We start from the raw sequence: 19,673 nt of genomic DNA, 5'->3' as shown, positions 1-19,673 counted from the left end.
GCAGGGGGCTGCTCACTGTCTCTGGAATCAATCTCACGTCTGTCCACCGTGGCCCTGGGTTTTTAGGGGGTGGATAGTCTCCCACTCGGTCCTGTCACCTCCTCCTCCCTGTGTGATTCTCTCCCTTCTCTCGCTCTCTCCCTCTAAGCAAGCTCTCTAGATTCAGAAATCCTGCCCTGGTCTGCCCTCCACCACATCCCCGAGTCCCTTGTCCCCTCTGACCTCACCTCCTCGACCCTCCCTCGATGACCGTGCTCCACTGGCACCAGCTTCCATTCTGCCCATCTCGGGCCCCTGCCACCCTCTGTCCTCCTGGTCCCAACCAGATCCCTCTTCACCCATGTCATCAAAGCTCAGACGCAGGCTCCTGGCACCTGGACCTGTGGAGTCCCTTGGTCCCTTCACTCTGCCAACTCTCTTGCTGCGCATGCTCCAGGGCCTGGAGGAAGCCCTAGCCTGGGGACCCGGGGGACCCAGGAACGCTTAGTGATAAGAACACAGACCTTAGAAAGGGCTGAGACCCTTCAGGCCTCGCTGTCGGAGCTGAGCATGGCCCCAGGCTTGACCCTGAGATCCAAGCAATTTATTTACCCAACAAATGCTTCTGGCACCTGCCTTGTGCCAGCTACGGCACCTCCGGCCTCTTCCCCGGCTGGGGCCAGGCTGTTCCCACAGGCCCCCTCCCCGTTCACTCCACCTTCCTTCCTGCGCTTGTGGGCACGGCTCTGCCCACAGCAGGTGCTTAGGGGGCTCCTCGCCCTGCCCCATCAGCTAGGTCTCCTGCTGGGGAGCTGGTTTTCCTCTGTCACCCAACTGGCAATGGGTGTCTGCTCCCCTGCTTGCCAGGAGCCTGTCCCTGCAGAAGAAGGTGACCCTGCTCCTTTCTCCAGAGCTGGGGGCTGGGCCTACACCATGCTGCGACCCCTCACGCCAACCCCGTAACAGAATCCCCATCCCCTTTAATCCGTAGGGAAACAGAGCCAGCCACTTGTCACTGCAGGCAAAGGGGACTGGGATGCGAACCCAGGGCCCACTTTCTCCACAGCCCTACAACTAGCCAGGGACGGTGCTGTGAGGTCAGTCTTTGTCATCCTCAATGTCTCTTGTGAGACTCGGGGAAAAGCAAGGGACAGTGGCCACAGCAGGTGCTCTTCCTGACGAACCCGCGCTTCCTCAGAGCAGACCCGAGGCTGGCGGTGGTCACTGCCAGAGTCCCTGACCCTCCTCGTCCTCAGAGGTGCTGGCCTGACAGGACCCAGAGCAAGTGGGTCTATAACCTCCGGGTGACCCCTAAGGCTGCCACCAGAAAAGACGGACAGATTTAAAGTGCATGAAAATTCTACGCTTTTTAAAACGCAGAAGCGAGGCAATATTTCCAGCATAAAGGACGGTCATTGCACCGTGGATAATAAGAATATGAATAATCTAATAAAAGTGGCTGCCCACATACGAGCAGGCTGCACCAAGGGCCACGAGGCCCCTTTTATAAAAGGACCGGTGGTGTCTTTAGCTGTGTGGGTGCCGTAGCCGCCGCCTCAATTGTCCGGCTCTGGTGCTGGGGTGCAGAAGCGGCGACCGGCAGTGGATGAGCGACGGCTCCCGTCACACTCCTTTACCCAGACAGGCGGGGCCAGCCCTGGCCCAGGAGCCCGAGTCAGCCGGCAAAACAGAAAGGAAAGAAGGGTATTCTCCCCACCTACTTTGGGGGGACAGCCCTGTGAGGAAACCAAAGCCTCAACTAGTATCACTCATCAGACGGCTCTGGGCTGACTTGGTGGCGAATTCTAAAGCGGGACTGCCTCCCGCCAGCGGCCCGCTCTGCTGGAGTTTCTGCTTTCTCAGCACAGGTCCTCCAACTTGAGCCCCCGACGGCTGCTCAGGGTTGCACCAACCTATCCAGGTGCAAGGAAGGGCCTTTCGGGGTGACTCTCCTGTGGCCTTCTCCCCGTAATGCTGACTTTAAAACTCCATCCCCTGGGAAAGTGGCAGCAGGAAGGCACCAGGGGCCTGGGGGGCCGCTTTCCCAAACCTCCACGTCCCACAATCTGGCTAGACAGCGTGCGTGCCCATCAGAGCCTGATCGAGTGCTGGCCACAAAGGCCACAGCCACGAGGACACTGCCGCCGCTGGGAGGGACAGGAGAGGCCTTCTAGGCCACGCCCCAGGCAGAGCCACGAGAGGCTCGGCACCCGCCCATCACCTCTGCCCACCGTGACGGGTGGACCCACTCCTAAGGCCCTCCTGCCTGCCTGGGGCAGGACGAGACGAGGGCAGGAAGCACAGGAGTGCTCTTAGCTCTGCCTCTGTTCCTACCACGCTTGGGGGAATCTGCTCTGAAGGCCAAGAAAGCGTGCCAGGCCTCAACTGTCCACTGACCGAGGACCTCCCCAGGAGCGAGGGAAGGAGGCTGGGGAGGAAAGCTGGCCTTGGGCCTGCCCGGCCACCCCTCCCCAGGCTCTGCTTAGCAATCTCCAGCCCTTTCCTCTTCTCCTGGCCCCTTCCAAGGAGTCTGGTCACTTAAACACTGTGGAGAAGAGTCTTCTGGACAAGCCTGGCCTAACTGCAGGGACTCAGTCCCCTTGATGGGCTGTCGCCCAAGTGGCAGGTGGGGTCTGAAGAGTCGGAGCTGGGCCTGCACTGGCGTCTTTACACCCTGACGCCCCAGACAGGAGCAGAAGCAGGGGCCACCCTGGGCGCTGCGCTTCACACTTGCTCGTGTTTGGCAATCCCCGTGGGGGATGGTGGAGCAACTGCCCTCCAGCTAAGCCCTTGCGGTGACACTGGGGAGCATGGGCACAGCTCAGCCAGGCCCTGTCCACTGGGAAACGTGGTTCTGAGCTGTTCGCTCTTCTGGGTATGCTGTGGGGCGGCTTCTGGTTGCTGCTTTCCCTGGGACTTCAGAGTGGCCTTCAGTGAGAGTCTGCCACAGCCTCCTGGACCTGGCCTGGGTGGTATCAGAGACTCTGTGCTTGACAAAGGGACCACAGAAAGCCGCAGACCAGCAGCCAGGAGGCACACCACGCATCAGGCCGCCACCGGGTGTCCCTGAGCTGCATGCTGGCTTAGTGTTCTAACGAGAATGGCAGGAGGTGGGACCACAGCGTTAGCATCTAAGAAGGTGAGGCACAGCAGGTTCAGGAACTTCAACTGCCCACCTGAACTGTGTCCTCTACCAGCCTGTGGCCCTTGCGCTGCCAGGCCTGCGCTCACCACCTGACTGTGCACAGGCTCTGTGGCCCCAGTCATGCAGGGCGGACCCGCTACTGAAGCTGGGAGGGGGCCCTGCGGAGACCAGCGCTCCAGCCTCGGTTCCAGAGGCACATTTCATATCCAGACACCGAGCAGCACATGAATGCTGTCAAGTGACAGAGCACGAAAGTCCCCAGGGAGGACTGAGAGGAGGGGGTTGACAGGAAACTGCCTACACATGGGAGCTTCCTGTGCCGCCCACGAGGTCTTGTGTCCTCCCTGCCGTCTGTCCGGCCCTGTGCAGAGCCTCCCCCCCGGTGGAATTTGTCCCTGCAGGCCAGTCCTGGAGGGGTTGAGGGAGCCCCCGGAGAGCATGCGTTTCCCCAGGGCCACCTCCCCTCTCCTCCTGCCCAGGCTCACAGACCCAGAACATCCTCTTTCCTTGGGAGCAGGAAAGGTGGCTGTGAGGGTGGCTGGAGGAGGGGAGAGGGCTTCCGGTTGGGAAGCTTTCTTTTACTTAATAAAAATAAAAAAGTTAACACAACACACAGCTGGAAAACCAAAGGAGAAGCAGAAGATGACAATTACCTTTAACTTTGGTTTCTTGGATCAAAGATCACAGTCATTCTGTTTCATAATATGTTTTGTATCCAGCTAAGGTGTGTGTCTATCAGCTCTGAAAAAGATTTGCAAAACCATTTTTGAGAAAAAAAAAAATCATCTTTGATCTCTATTATAGTCCAACCAAGTCACGGCCACACCATCCACCTCGGGTCTCTCTAAGCCACTCAAACCCAGGAGCGAATGCAACCTTGTGGCTGGGATTTAAGCCCAAGTTCTGTATCGTTTTAATGTTTGTGCCACAATGAACCCAACAACCAGGGTAATAGTCACTGAGGTGAGGATCACTGTAAAAGTCCTGGGGCTCTCTGAGCTCAGAGAACCTCAGCGATGTTAAGGGGACATGTGTCCACTTCAAGCTAGTCCAAAGGCCTCTGCCGTGGAGTTTTAAACAGTGGCCATCTAGAGAGAAAATTTCAAAGCTGGCTTCTGCTAGGGTCAACGGACATCCCCTAGGCTGTCCTCGGAACGCATCTTCCTCCAGGCTCCCAGGTGGACCAAAGTTGGCCCATGTCCCTCTACGTGGCCGTTGGGCAGTAATTGCTTGTAAGTTCCTAAGACTGCACATTTTCTTCCTGTTTTGTCAATATGGGGCAAGGGGGAGTTACTCTTTTTACAGCCTCCGCCCAATCAGAGCAAGAGCAGCACCTGAAAACGATGGGCCTGCGTCATTACTGCATGAGCCCTTCCCTCCCACCACGTTTTCTCCTCTTCTTTATGTAACAGAAGTGCCTTCTCTGTATCTCTCTCTAGAACCCTCTCTGGAGCTTTCTGGACACCGCCTCCCCCATCCCCTCTGGTGGCCACAGGATAAGGCCAGAGTTCAGGCCGAGGGTGTGACGTGGAGGCACCCTCCGGGATCAGCCTCTGGCAGGGAATGGCACCATCAGCTTGAGGGAGGAGAGCTCCCTCAGGGCTCAGCTTCGGGGGCGAGGACGCTTGGTAAAGGGAGGTTTCTGAGCCGCTGTGCAGTCCCAGGTGACTCCCACGGGACCTGGGTGTTTGGGGTCGATTCCAGGCGCTGCAGCCCTGGGGCCAGAGGACCGCCTCATCTCTCCTCCCTCGAAGCTGCTGCAGCCCTGCACAGGACCCTGCGTCTCGGGCCACCTTCTGAAACAAAACGCCCACTCTCCATTGCCGCAGGGGCACGGGGCCACAGTGGTAACCGCTGTACTTCCCCTCTCTACTGTAGACCGACTCTCACGAACCCCAGGGCAGCTGTTGTCAGATAAGTCCCTTGGGGACCCTAAAACACGACCCCTACCCCAACAGCAGTCCAGACCAGCGCCCCTCAACTTCAGACTTAGATGGGCAGGTTGCCCGCTGGGCATCTCAAACTTAACAGGCTGCAGACCCTCACCGCTGCCCCTCCTCCCAGAGGTTCCCGTGGTAAGAAACGCAAATTCCCATTTTCGTTGAGGACAACCTTGGTGTGTTCACAGCCCATGTCCCCTCTCTATACAAATGCTGCTCGATCTACCCTCAGACATCCAGAGGACACTGACACTCTCCACCACCAGCACCCTGAGCCCCACCCAACAGCAGGGTGTTCCTGTTGTGAGAAAAAGCCCGTCCCCACCCTGCGGCGTCGTTACTCTCAGAAAAATGTGGCTCCAAGGGGCTGGGACAGTTTCATGTCATCCAGGCCGCCCTTGGGAGCTAGAGGTGTCACGCACAGGTGGCAGCCCAGGGGCCAAGCTCTTACCTCCACCTGGACAGAGCAAGAGCTCTTCCTCCAAGCCCCAGGCCCTGTGGTGCTCGTGGGAGGCGGCCACACTTGGACTCGCTCCCTGGGCTCTAAAAGCTGGTATCCAAGATGGTGACAGCTCTGCCACCGTCTCAGAACAGCAGCCTCCAGCTGCTGGTTTATCTGCAGCGTTTGGAGGCACAACATCCTGTTCAGTCATGAAGACTCACCTCTGTCTGCTTCTAGGTGGAAGACGGGCATCAGAGCCAGAAGGGCCTGTCTTAATTCAACAAACGCCTAAAATTCAACTCGGCTCCCGGCTACCGCCGCACATCTGCTTTGCAGGTGGCCGTCCACTCTGCCCCATTTCAGGCTCTGGGCTGGCTTCAGGGTGATAGTGATTCCCATTCTCGTGCCAAGGTACCAAAGTGGAGAGAAGGGTGCCTTGCCCGGGACAGTTCCCTAGCACCCAGCAGGGCTGAGATGGGGCCCCAGCTCTAGGGGGGTAGTCCCAGGCCAGGGCTCCCCTAACTTGAAAGATCCTCAGGGTCCCTGGGAACTCTATGAAAATGCAGACTCAATACTGGAAGTTTCTGGAACTGAGAGACTCTGGCAGTATACCTGCAAAGGTCTCGTGGTCTCCTGCCGAACTTCAGATTCCTGGGCCCAAAATGTGGACAGGAACATCTCCATGGTCTGAAATGACCCAGCTGTCTCGCTGGGACAGCTTCACTACCGTCCCCCACACGGGGAGAGGGAGGGAGAGGAAAGGCCAGTCTGCAGCGGTGCCCTCCGGTAACCAAGAGCACGATTCTGCTTCCCTACACCTTTAAACAGCAGCGAGGTCTGCTGGGCCACACTTGGGTTTGGGCCTGTGGAGGGACCAGGCAGAGCCAGCCAGGAGCCATATGCTCCTTGGTGCCATCTACAGACCCCTCTGAGGGCAGAGAGGGGCACTCTGGTCTTGGACTCACTGCCCTGTTCCAGGGTCCTTTATGAAGCTACAGCTTGAAGCCTCCACCGTGACACTGCACCCGTGACACGGCTCACAAGTGGGTGAGCCACCCACGCTCGTCCATGGGTCGGATGGTCACGCAGTCTCTCGGCCCATCCTGCGGCTCGCCTCCCAGACATCTGTGATGACAGGCAGCAGGTTCCAGTGAATAGAATGTGCTGGAAGGCCTGAGAGAGCGTGTGTGTATCGTGGCACCCGGGGACTCCCACAGGTACAGTGTCCCTCCTAACCAGTGTGGAACCTGCTCCCATAGTCCCCATCCTCTGCTTCCTGGGGACTCCAGGTGGCCTCACAACCTAGGAAGAAGTACTTGGTGACCTGGACCCTCAGCTGCCCCAGCAGGAAGGACCGACAGGCTGGGACAGTGCACCCTCCGGTCCGGCCCGCTCTGCAGCTCGGCACCATTTCTTCTAATGACACGCGGCTAAGTGACACCTCTGCTACAGAGCAGCCACACAGCTTCTAAAGCGTGACCACAGGCAGGAAAGAGGCCTAAACAAACCCCGCTGCTTCCCCGTCCTGCCCGTTGGCCCCCGGCGCTCGGCACGCAGCACAGGCCACACAGGAGCGCTGGAGAACCAAGGCCCCGGAGCAAGCCGCGCTCCCACGTGGGGCTGAGATGGGGCGGAAGCACAGCCTGGCTTCATGAGCACTTTCCTTCAAGTATCTGGATATTTATCGACCCTTCCAGCCCAGTCCCGTAGATTCACCTTCCAGATCATTCCATGTCCCCGCCCACCAGCCAGGACCTCTCGCTGCTCCACCCCAACACAGGACCCCACACGCACATGGGCTCCAGGACACCTGCTGGTCTCTCCCGGTGTCTCAAGTCTTTAATTTCCCACCAAATATTTTGACCGTCTCAGCCTCCCGCACCCCTTCCAGATCCACAGGCCACAGGAGCCACCGGCTGCCTAGGAAAAAGTCCCACAGCGTCCAGCAGGGCCCCGACTCGGTCTGAAGTCTCCCCGAGTGAGAGCCACGGGACTGGCCTCGGCACTTGTCACTCAAGACTCAAAGGCTGCCTTGGGTGGCCATGGAGGAATGTGTGTGTGACACTGCTCCAGGACCCAGCCTTTCCTCCCGATGTGTCCCCTCAATCAGACCTTTCTCCTGACTGTCCTTGCTGTGGACTGAACTGTGCCCGACCCCCACGCCCAGCCGTCTGTTGAAGCCCCAGCCCCCAGCGTGATGGCATCTGAAGACAGGGCCTCAAGGATTAGCTGGGTCAGGAAGGGGGGGTCACCACGGGACCCGTGCCCCCAGAAGACACCAGGAGTCTGTCTCGTGTAAGGACCCAGCAGAGAAGGTGGCCATGTGCAGGCCAGACAGGGCACGCGCCACAGAACCCAACTAGGCCGTGTGTGGATCTGAGGTCCACCTCCAGAACTGCAGGAAGGGACATGTCTGAAGCCGCCCAGCTACAGTGTCACACAGCCCAAGCTATCTCTGCAGCACTGTTGACCCTTGTGCATTCCTGTCTGACGTCCACTGTGCTCAGGGGCAGGCTTCTGCCAGCGACAGCACCCAGCTAAGGGATTTGCCCAGCGCCACTCCGCTGGCCTATCTGAATGAGGAGCATGCGCTGCTGTCACCCCCACCTCCCTGTCTGCGTCTGGCTCCGGTTGGGGCCCCTTCCTTTTCGCTGCTTCTGAGCGGCCTCTGGCCAGCCCACGTGCCTCTGGCTTCCTCCAGGGCCGCCCCCTCTGGCCTCTCAGCTCCCCTGGCCCCAGGTGCAGCCTCTCCGTCCCTGGACGTGCTCTGTGCATCTCCAGGTGGGAGGGTCTGTGGCCAGGCTGCTCAGTGCACCCAGGGCCCTGGGCTGGCGACACACAGCAGCGCTCTGAGTCAGCCACCCCTGCACCCTGGAGGCCCCGGAAGCAGCTCGGGCAGCAGACCTGCACCCCCCCTCCCCCAGACGTCTTACAGGCACGGTCTCGGGGCTTACAGGAAAAATGCTGCGTCCCAAACTGTCCCCGGCTTCCCGGATGAGTAAACAAGGTAGTTCTGAGACTCTGGTTTCGAGGCAAAGGCAGAGGTGCTAACTGGGAGGGAGCGGATCTGGCTGCGGCCAAGAAGGCACCAGGCCCACGCTGGGGGTGGGGGGGCAGCCTGGTCCCCAAACCCACTTCCTGGGGCCTAATCCCAACACTCTCCTGTCCCTGTACCCCTCCAAGCCCACTGGACTTCAGCGACACATTTCAGAGTCCAGATCCATATGTAGCCTGAGTCCACCCAGAGGCTGAGAGGGCAGCACCAGCGGGCGGAGGAGCCTCCCAACCAGGGCCCAGACAAGAGAGGCCACCTGGAAAGCAGGCAGCCGGGTCGCCTGCAGAGTGTCTAGAGACCATGGGCAGGTTCCACGCAGGCCCACGCCTCCCATGTCTCTGTGCCCACTCGGCCTCGGGCGGCTCCCAGAGAGGCCTCAGGAGTGCCATGATGGACAGCCTTGCGCTGGCCTGGTCACCATGGCAGAAGTCCCTGGTTGTCTGGGAAGGGCTAGCCCAGCTCCGGCCATAAGGACCCTGATCTTGAAACCAGTGACACTTTAATGTCACTGGGTTGTAACAGCCTCATGAAGACAGGACCTCATCCCCCTTGTCCACTGCTGTATCCCCAGCATCTAAGACAAAGCCTGGCACTTGGTAGGTGCTCAGAAAAAAATTCAAGGAGGGATAATTGAAAATGAAAATGGAAAATGAAACACAACCTCCCAATCAGTCAGGTTTGGCCAGAATTCTTGGCTCTGGGCTGTCTTCAGTGGCTGGTCTAAATCCTACGGGGAAGGTCTGGGCCGTCGCTAGCTGGGCCTGACCCTGCTGGTGTCTGGCTGGCGCGCCCGGCAGCAGGGGCTTGAGCCTTCCTGTTCCCTGTGCCAGCCCGAGCCGCCATCAGCAAGGAGCCGAGGGACGACTGAGGGTCAAGGGAAAAAAGGACAAGTGAGCCCACAACGGCTTCTCAGGGTTGGTGACCTAGGGTGGCTCGTCCTGACAAAGGTGTCCCTCAGACGATCATGCTTCACAGTCGCGGCACAGCAGACGGTGCCCCTGAGCTTTGGGCCACGCCAGGCACGCGCCAGGCAGACCCCGCTCCAGGCTCCAGGGAACTCCTGGCCCTGGGTTCCATGGGGCCCGCAGCCCGCCCTGGTCCCCAGCAGGCACATCAGACCACGCGGCCAATGGGGTCAGGACGAGGGCTGCGCAGGGGGACCTAGGCCTTCCGTCTTCACTCAGCCCAAGTTGGAGGAGGAGAACGGCTGCTCCCTCTCTGCCCCTCTCCACCCTGAGCCCGTTCCGTTGCCAACCAGGACAGAACAAGAACTGGCCGTGGAAGAAGCAGGCGGGAAGACTCGGACCTTCTGGGGAAACCTGGTGCTTGGAGGTGGACGGTCAGCCTTCCAGTTAGAGCCTCCATCGCTTCCCCCTGGGCTCTGTCCACCGAGGCAAGGGTCAGGCTTCCCAGCTGCCCACAGGTCCCAGCACACACAGCAGGTGACAGCCAGGAAGAGCAGCCAACCCCTGGGACAGGTGGCTCTTTCATTATTCCTATCATGAAGCTGCCTGCAGCCCTCGTCATGCTGGGGACTCAATGACCTAAAGTCATCTAGAATCCAGCGTGATTCTGCCTGCCCAGAAGACCACAGTACCCCGAGAAGGTCGGAAGGCAGCAGGGGTGCCCCCTAGCACGTCTGCGTGTCTTCAAGCTCTGGCGACCAGGACAGTAGGCCCCGCGCCCCTTAAATAGACACACTATTATTTGTCCACCTGAAGAACAGAAGGCGTGTTACTTGCTGGACACAGACCCATGGAACCGAGCTGAGCACCCAGGAAGAGGACACCTGGACATGGGGAAGCTGCTGGTGGGGACAGGACGGACCGACGTCTCATGGATGGTCGGGGGCAACCAGTCATCCCTACAGAGAACCATGACATCAGAACCCCCCTCGTGCCCAATGCAGCAGCCTGTTCCAAGCAGATCTCACGCTGAGGTGTGTAAGGAAAGCCCGCCCGTGTGGGAGCAGCCTGAGAGTCCCTTTAGGAATGATACGGGGGGAGGGGGGGACCTCTAAGGAACACAGAGTCTTCCGGTCGCCCACCCCAGGGTCAGTTTAGTGGGTCCGGTGGGTCCTAAGAAATCAAGTTTCCAACAAGCTCCGGGTGACACCAGTGCGGCCACCCTCAGAAAGCCCCGACCTTCAGAAAATCAATTAAACTACATTAAAAACTTCTCTTCCTCAAAAGACACTCTTTCAGGCCCACCAATTAAACAAAAAAGTATCTAAATAGGCAACCAACATTGCAACAGTGTAGACAGGTGACCAACATTGCAACAGTGTAGAGCCAAGCTCTCTGACAGGAGCGAAAATCAGCCCAGCTGCTTCCAAGACTGTCCTGTGCTGTCTGCTAAGGCTGCAGATGACCCAGCCCCATGACCAAGCAGCCCCACGACCAAGCAGCCCCACTGGCCAGTTTCCCCCACAGAGACTTCTCCATGTGCATGTGCCAGGTGGCAGAGAAAGTGTCCCAGACATCCCTGGCTCTGACAGCAAAGAGGAACCACCTGGACCCATCAGCAGACCTGATGAACAAGGGTTGCCCTGAAATACTACACACCTGAGAAAAGGAAAAGATGTCAGCTACAGCAACAAAGTGGTGACTTTGAGATGGAAGCAGAAGCCACAGCGGCTACCACAGGAGGCCTCGTTTGCATAGACCTCTCAAGGCTGCAAAACCAAGTGTATTGTTTAGGGGAAACCATCGTGCGGTCAAACTATAGAGGAAGAGGGGCCACAAAATTCAGGGGAGCGATTCTCTCTGGTGGGAGAGAAGAAGATGTATTCAGAGGCCGTGCTGACCCGGCCCTGGACAGGATGGGAGATGTGGCCCATGAGGCAGTGGCCAGGCAACAGGGCAGGGTCTGACCTGGCCCCGACACAGCCAGCGAATCCCAGAACACTCAAGGACGGAGGACGTGTTGGACAGTGTGGGACTGCAGTCAGGACGCAGGGCACAGAGTTCCAGGGACAGCATGAGATGGCAAGGGGAGAAAGTGGGCAGGGTGGACAGAGAGCCCAAAAAGATGCTTCATGCGGTCAGCATCTGGGCCTCCTGGGACCCAGAGCAGGGTTCCATAAAAGCTCCATGACACACACTTGTAATAACCCCAGCGGCTGGGGAGGCTGAGATAGGAGGATCATGAGTTCAAAGCCAGCCTCAGCAAGAGCAAGGCACTAAGCAACTCAATGAGACCTTGTTTCTAAATAAAATACAAGATAGGGCTGGGGAGGTGGCTCAGTGGTCAGGTGACCCCCAGTTGAATCCCTGGTGCCCCCTACTTCCCCCCAAAAAAGAAAGAATGTAGAGAGGAATAGAAAAGAAGTGGGGGGCAGAGGCAGGAGGAAGGAAAGGAAAGGGGAGGGGCCTGGAGATGAGGACGTCAAGAGGAGATGGTGGCCCTCTCCCTGACTGCCACAAGACCTGGCAGGTGGTCCCTGTAATGGCTCGTCCCTCAGAGAAGGGGCCTGCCTAGCACAGGTGGGGCCGGGATGCACCTGTCCGAGAGCCTCTCCTGGTGACCTGCCCCGGTCTCTCTCCCAGCCCCGGTTCTCTCTCAGCACTTGAAATACATTTCTTTGTCACATTTATTTTTCTTCCCCATTAGATTGTGAGATCCATGGGGCAGAGACCTTGCCCCAGTCACCCAACACCTGCCGATGTACCTGGCTGGAGGCAGTATTGGCAAATGGTGGCCATGGTGGCAGCTGGCACTTACTGGGCCGGGCCCCCTCTCAGAAATCCACACGGAGCACCACTCGTGGCTCACAACCACGTGTCAGGCGGGAGGTGTTTCCAGCCGACCCATTCCGTATCTCCGTCCACCAAGGCCCTGAGGGACTTGAGCAGGTCACGCGGCCAGCAGCTGGCCAAGCTGTGGTCTTAACTCTGACCCCAGGGCCTCGCTGGACCCCTGCCTCACAGTTAAGTTTCATCTGATGGCCCAACGTGACCTGGGTTCACCGTCTCCTCCTTTCTTACCAATGCTGCAACCTTGAAGGAGAAGAACAGAGCGGGGGTTTGGGGCGTCACAGAGAGGCCGAGGCATCTGACCCTGAGATGGCCCAGGCAGAACACGGGGCCAGGTGGGTCCCCAGCCAGGACTCCCCGGGTCTGGCCCTGGCCTGTCTGGCTGACGGGTGCTTCCCGGGTCCCCTGGCTCTGCCAGTCCACTGAAGCGGCGGTGGGGGGGGGGGGGGAGGAGAGGGCTCCCGTCTCTGGAAGAGGCTGTGTGGGAACAGGAATCAGGTATTGGAGGAGGGCTGGTGAGTCCCAGATGCAGGGACTAAGACACTTCCAGAGCCCTGACACGGGGGAAGAGCAGCAGGAAGGCGGCAGCTGGCCCATCGTGCTCATGTCTGTCCATCATCCATTTTAAACCCCAGTGCTGCTGCTAGGCCCACTTCACAGAGGGCATAACTGAGGTCGCAGACATCACATAATGTGCCCAGGGCTCCAGCCCACCCCTTAGGCAGCCACACAGATGCGGAAGATGAGCCCAGCACAGCGGGGTGGGGACGGACCCGTTCACTGCAGCCTGGAGGAGACCGATTCCTGCAGGGTGCCCGTGTGGAAGTGCCCAGGGGGGCGGTCAGCCAGCAAGTGGAGCGAAAGCCAACCTCCCGGATGCTCATCAGGGCGGGCGTGAAAACTAGCCAGCCCTTCCGATGGTCCGCCCCATTCACAAGGTCACTTTCTCTCTCTCTCACAAACACACACACACACACCCCTCCTCCAGCCGCTCATCCTCTGTGCCCCGGGCTCATGTCCCGGGCTTTGTGGCCTCAGACACATCCACCCTCCCTCCTCAGCCTGCCTCGCCTCCGGGAGACAGAGGGGCTAAAAGGTCCCAGCCTCCTCAGGTGCTTGTGAAGTGTGGGGACGTCGATGTGCTGTGTGACTTCCTGGACTTGCCACCTGCCAACACACAGCCAAGCTGCAGCCCCTGGCCAGCAGCTGCCTTCCCTTCCAGAATAAATCCAGGCCCGTGAGCCTCCTCCGGCCAGAGAGGAGAGCAGGCTGCTGCTAAACCCTACGGTGACAGGACGGCCCCCGACAACGGAGCGATCCCAACCCAGATGTCAAAATGCCGAGGTTGAAAAACTTGTTTCAGGCCAAAAGATCTTAAGAAAATGCCCTGAGGTCCCTGGACTTCCCTGAGGGACCGCACTCCCTAAATTGGGGGAATAACTGAACATTTCAGTCTTCTCCCCTCATTCTGTCTTACATCTGGTCGCCGCCTAACGTAATCATGTGTATTTACGTAGCTGTTTATTTCCCCGACCAGCAGGTGGGTCACCAAGGCAGGACTCCGCTTCAGGCCCCTCTGTGGGCCCTGGGTCTACGGCTTCAACTTGGCACACGGGAGGCGTGCGGAAGACAGACTGCGGGGGCAGATGAAGGAGTCACCGGATGTCAAAGAACCCAGAAGGCCCGGCCTCCCGAGCTCTCTCCCACGGGAGCATGCTTCCCCAGAGACCCCAGATCCGTCCTCCCTGTCCTCCACGGGAACACTTTACTATTCACATGACAGGGTCATGTGGGTACCAAAGCTAGGGGCTGGGGGGCAGCTGGGGGGCAGAGCACTTGCCTAGCCTGTGTGAAGCCCTGGGTTCCATCCCCGACCCTGCCGAAAACAAGAAATAAATTAAAACTACATTTCCCAGCCTCCTTTGTGGCCTGGTGTGGTCATGTGACAAGACTCTGGCTGAAATGCATCCCACCATCATGTGTAACTTTAATGCACTAAAATTTTTAAAATTCTATCCAAGAACCCCTGGGCAGACACCACTTTAGGAACGGTGGCACAATAAGAGACAACCTGGTTCCTGGCACCACACCCCAGCACAGGAGCCAAGAGGGCATAGGACTGAACTGTTACGGGAGAAAGGAAGCCACTGCCCTCTAAAAGACACCGGCACCCTCAGGTATCAGTCCCAGCCCCCTCCAGATCCTGATAAACACCCAACCCTCCTGTTCTGCAAAGTCTGACTGCTCCAAGCCGCACGTGAGGACTCCTGCAGCCCCAGCACTGGAGAGCTTTCAACGCCCCCTTCACACGTGCAGGGCCGTGACCTTCATCTGCAGTTGGCTCCCTCCTCCCGGAAGCCTCCAAATATCCTACCCAAGCAGATTGCTAAATCAGAGAGAGAAAGGCAAGGAAGTCCAATTGTCTAGATCCGCCAAATGACAGGGACAAAAGGGACCATTCAAAAGAGCCCATTCAAATCTTAAAACATCAATTATGCTTAAACCCATGAGTTCACAATGCACGCACACACAGAGAACCCCGAACCCACAAACAGCCCTAACTGATCACCACAGGGGGCTGTCAATGAACCAACCCATTATTTTAAAAATGGGTTCATGAAGGGGAAGAATCGAGCCTTCATCCTTCTCTCCCTCCGTGAATTCGGCCATTGTTGATGCAGGGACCTTTCCCTTTATAGCAGCTTCCCCGCTAACAGAAGAGGAAGGGAGGGCCAAGCCACAAAGAACTGTACCGTTCTGCAGTTAATGTGCCCATGGATTCACGGAGCTGGGCATGGACCATCCACAGCTACTAACTCCGCCAAAGGGAGGCGACCAGGAGCCATGCCCTCGTGACCAGGACCTGTCACCCTGAGCAGCTGACCCTGAATCCACCAAGTCTCTGGAATCAGCTGCTGATGTACAGGACACGCAGCGGACAGAGGCACGTGCTAAATGTCACCATGGGGACACCGTCAGCAGATTTCTAGGATGAACTACCTCACTCTTTTCAACAAATAAATGGCTAAATAACACCAGCAACAGCATCCTCCAGAGGTTCTACTCTTTAATCTAGAGGAGGAGCCCCTGGCTTAAGACTGGCTTAACCGCTAGGGCATTCTCCTGCCTCGGCTGACTCCCGATGCAAACAAATGGTAGAATAATAAAAACAAAGAAGAAAAACTTTCTGATGTATGAGACAAGCTGTTTGACCATCAGCTATCTCATGATGTGAAGGAAGAATTCCTGACACCCAGGTGTGATGCTGGTCTACATTTCCAGAGGGCTTTTCTTGTAGAGAAACCTACTGATTATTTACAGACAAAATGATACGACATCTAGGTTTGTTTCCAACTGCCACTGTGCCCTGAGCTGGGAGAGAGCTGAAGTGGAGAAGAAATCAGATTGGTCATGGGTTGATAACCGCTGCAGCTGCAGGGTGGGCCCGCGAGGGTACTCTATGCCATTCTATTTATATAGATTCAAAATACTTTACAGCAAGAAAATTTTAAAGCCCATTTAAAAATTATACTCTGCTGCTACAAGGAAGAGGAAGGAAAGAAGACTTTCAAGCCCTACATGTGCAGGCCCCGTGTTAGACATTTCTGTAACAGGGGTCCAGGTGGAATCCTTGACCAATCAAGAATAAGAGGCCAATCAAGAATAAGAGGACCTCAGGACAGTGTGTCAGACCATCCACCAGCAGGAGGTGAGGGGAAGTGGTGGGGACTGTGGACAAGGGCAGCTTATGCTCCGTCTAAAGGTGGCTCTGCTCGGGACCAGCCTGGCCACAGGTGGCTGCCATGCAGAATATGGGCCCAAGGTGGGCAGATCCTTAGATTTCCAAGGGGAGCTGGAAATCTGTATTTTTATGTGTAAACCCCTGGTTTTTAAACGTTGGCATTTAATCCAAATATTTTTTTAAATCCTGTGTGGGTGGGCCAAACATAATATCTGCCGGCTAAATGCAGCCATGGAACACCAGCCGGCCGCCCCTTCCCCAACGCGCAAGCCGACCACAACTCAATCCATCTGTAGGGAGTGGAGAGGGTGCTTTCATCAATTTTGGGTCAATTCTTTTTTAGGCATTCAATAAAATCGGGAATTCAAATGACACCATCAACTTCCAGAAATCTATAAGAACCGGCTGCAGGATATTTCAAAGGCACCTCCACGTCGGAGGGTTATGCAACGGAACCTCCACTTTGTCCAGAGCTTTGGAAATTCACAGCCAGGGAGCGTCCTCTCAGCTTTCCTGGGATAGTGGAACTAACAGGCTTCAGATGGAACCCATCTGTTGGTTTGCAGAATGCCTGGGACTGTGGTCCAAACTGCTTGCCACAGACAACACTGTCGTAAAACCAAGTTGGGGCACTAGAGCTCGTGGTAACATGACCAGGGAACGCTCTGCTTTGGTTGCCTGGCCAGAGATCTGGTTTCATAACAGTTTAGAGGGACAAGACAGATGTCATCCCCAACTGTGAAAGTGGCAGGATTCACTGCTGAGGACCAGAGCAGACTCCTTCCAACTCGTCATGTGGAGTCTCTGACTTCACCTGGAGGAAGATTCTTGACCTGCTGGATGGGCAAAACAGGCCCCGCCATCCCCCATAAAGAGTCTCAACTTGATCAATAAAAAATTAAAGAAGTGTCAAAAATGTGATGGGGGAAAGCCAAATGAATGGTTTCCTCATTCCCCAACAACGGAGCCCCGGCTGTTTTTTCTTCAAGGGTGGAAAGTAAAAGGAAATTGGTCCCACGATAAAGCTGAATAGATCCACAGCAAGAAGAGTCTAGAACCTCATCTGAAGGCACCGAGAGAACAGAATGCGACCAAATCTCAATTCTATGGAATGGAGAAAAACCGCAGCTACTGCAGGAGAGAGCGCTTTTTAAATTTGAGTCCCCGATCCCCAGAAAAACAAAGCTTTGCCATTTACCCCAAACAGATTCACGAGTGGGGGAGAAAGTAGGGAGTACAGAAAATATCCAGTATACAAAATAAGAATTGATGGACTGTAGGCCACGTCATTCTTAGCTTCAAATGGCTTAGCTGCTTTCAAGTTCTATTTTTCTATAGAAGAAAAAGATGACAGTTAGAACTGATTTGGGAACTTTTATATCTACTTTTTTTCTTCTTCTTTTTTGGTACCAGGGATTAAATCCAGGGGCACTGAGCCACATCAACCAGCCCTTTCTTATTTTTGATTTTGAGACAGGGTTTTGCTAAATTGCTTAGGACCTCACTGAGTTGCTGAGGCTGACTGACTTGCAATCCTCCTGCCTCAGCCTCCTGAGCTGCTGGGCTTACAGGCATGCACCATCATGCCTGGCTAGACTTTCTTTTTAATATGAAAAAATTGTGGATTATTTTGGGCAGTGGCCCGAGATAAGTGACAAGTCCTCACAACCTGTAGTCTTGCATGCAGTGATGTTCAAAATAACGGCCCTGAGTTGCAGCCTCGCTAGGGAGTGAGGGAGGATCTGGCACCCGCCCACTGAGCGGGGAGGTGAGTCTTCTGCTCTCTAACAGGAGTGAAAGCACAGGGAAGGCCTTTAGAAGTCTTGTCAAGGCTGAGCTACGACCTGTGACTCTTGCTGAACTGAGCACCTTGCTCATCACAGGGATACTCACTTGTTATTGCAAGAGAGCAGCCTCGTTTGGAGGTGGATGCTAAATGGGGCACAAATGACTCATAGTGAAAAGTGCTGGTTTGGGTGGATGACTGAGGCCCTTCGCCGACGCTGGGTTGCCTGTCGTGGTCCTCTGTGTTGAGAGCCGTCTGCTCTTAGTGGGTCAGATGCTGCTCCGGAATGTGGGCTCAGAGGACAGCGAGTCTGGGAATGGACTTTCTTGCGGTTTGGTGGCATTTGACCTCCCAACGCAGGCACACATTCCTTTGGAAACATCTGCTTTGCAGAATTTCAGAAAGAGGCTGAGCACTTTGGGGCCTGGAGGCAGCTGGAAGTAACTTTCTTATGTAAGTGCACAGAGCAGAGCACGCTGCATTTGGGAAAGGGCGGTGAAGTGGCCCCGTTACAAACGTGAGGTCCTCAGAAGGAGCAGAGGGGGCTTCAAGGGGCGAAATAAAGATCGCTGGGGACAGGTACCACAGGTGTTTATTCTCTCAGGAGAGAGACTCAGACCTGCCAGGCACACATTTAGTGATCTTCAAATAGCAACTCTTGGCAATTCTGTGAGCTCATCGAAGGTGAGCTGAGTTTTCTGGACTCTGGAACTTTGTAATGAGGCTATGGCTGATAAGTTAGCAAGCAGCAGCCTGATGGGGTGAGAAGATTCAGGCAGAGTCAACCTCCAGCCCTTCCTCAAAGCCCAGTTCTACCCCTGCTACCTGCACAGGCAGAATGGATAAGGACCGGCCCTGTGGCCCCCACGGCTGTGTGACAGGTACACAAGACAATCTGTCCCCGCTGTTGGGGACTGCAAGCAAAATGGAAGTTTCCACTTCCTGTGTGTATATTTTGCTACCTTTTGAGGAAGAAAGTGGGAAATAAAAATATATATTTGCATCTGATCGTGATTACATCAGGACTCCGTAGAACATGCATTCCCAAGGTGAGTGGTGCAGCCCCCAGTGGCGTAAAAGTTAGGTTTTTATGGGGGGGGGTGTAAAATATCTTACCTATTACAGGGCTTGGTGGCCCTGCAAAGAGCTAGCCACAAACAGACACAAAGCCAGTTTATGAATACTGGCATTTCACTGGGATAGTGGTCAGGGATAATCACCTAAAAGGTTCCTTAAAGAGGAGAGGATGATAATTAAAAGAGGTTGAGAAAAAGCGGTTGGGTTCTGTTTGTTTGTTTGTTTGTATGTTTTGTGGTGCTAGAGATTGAACCCAAGGTCCTTTGCCACTCAGCTATCCCCCCCAGCTATTTTTTACATTTTGAGACAAGTCCTTGCAAAGTTGCTGAGGCTGGCCTTGAACTTGAAATCCTCCTGTCTCAGCCTCCCTGGATGCTGGAATGACAGGCCTGTGCGATGGCACCAGGCTGAGAAATGATGTTCTAGAAGGCTAGAGGAAAACTGGAATCAGAGGACAGGGGAGAAATGAGAATAAGACTTCTACTGCAATCTTTTTATATCGTTTTATATTCTTCCAACAAAACATACACAACATATTCTCAATGTATATTTGAAAGAAGCCTGGGAAGTTTTCTTTTTTTTTTTTTTGGTGGTGCTGGAGATCGAACCCAGGGCCTTGTACATGCGAGGCAAGCCCTCTACCAGCTGAGCTGTGTCCCCAGGCCCCCTTAATGTATATTTGAATGAACAAAATAAAAAATGGTGCTCAGCAGGGTCCTGCAACTTGGTTGGTGCCCTGGACAGGGGAGTAA

General features: G+C 55.9%; 1 protein-coding gene across 3 annotated transcripts in view; it reads right to left on the bottom strand.

Moving 5' to 3' along the window:
* Nfatc2 (nuclear factor of activated T cells 2) overlaps nt 1-19,673 on the bottom strand; it is a 115,827-nt gene that overhangs the window by 6,498 nt on the left and 89,656 nt on the right. The window contains exon 10 of one of the 3 annotated variants that reach the window (XM_046433359.2): nt 3,778-3,865. The exons of the other annotated variants lie outside the window; for them this stretch is intronic. Within the exon in view, the coding sequence (XP_046289315.1) occupies nt 3,822-3,865 (44 nt within the window). The 3' untranslated portion in view covers nt 3,778-3,821. The remainder of the gene's footprint in view (nt 1-3,777; nt 3,866-19,673) is intronic. 3 annotated transcript variants of the gene reach the window in all.

This window comes from Marmota monax, unplaced genomic scaffold (assembly GCF_021218885.2).
Source record: "Marmota monax isolate L192 unplaced genomic scaffold, Marmota_monax_Labrador192_F-V1.1 WCK01_AAM20220418_F8-fsc00014, whole genome shotgun sequence".
Classification (NCBI taxonomy): Eukaryota; Metazoa; Chordata; class Mammalia; order Rodentia; family Sciuridae; genus Marmota; species Marmota monax.
Note: the sequence above shows the minus strand (reverse complement) of the source record. Positions and strands in the feature narration are given on the sequence as shown.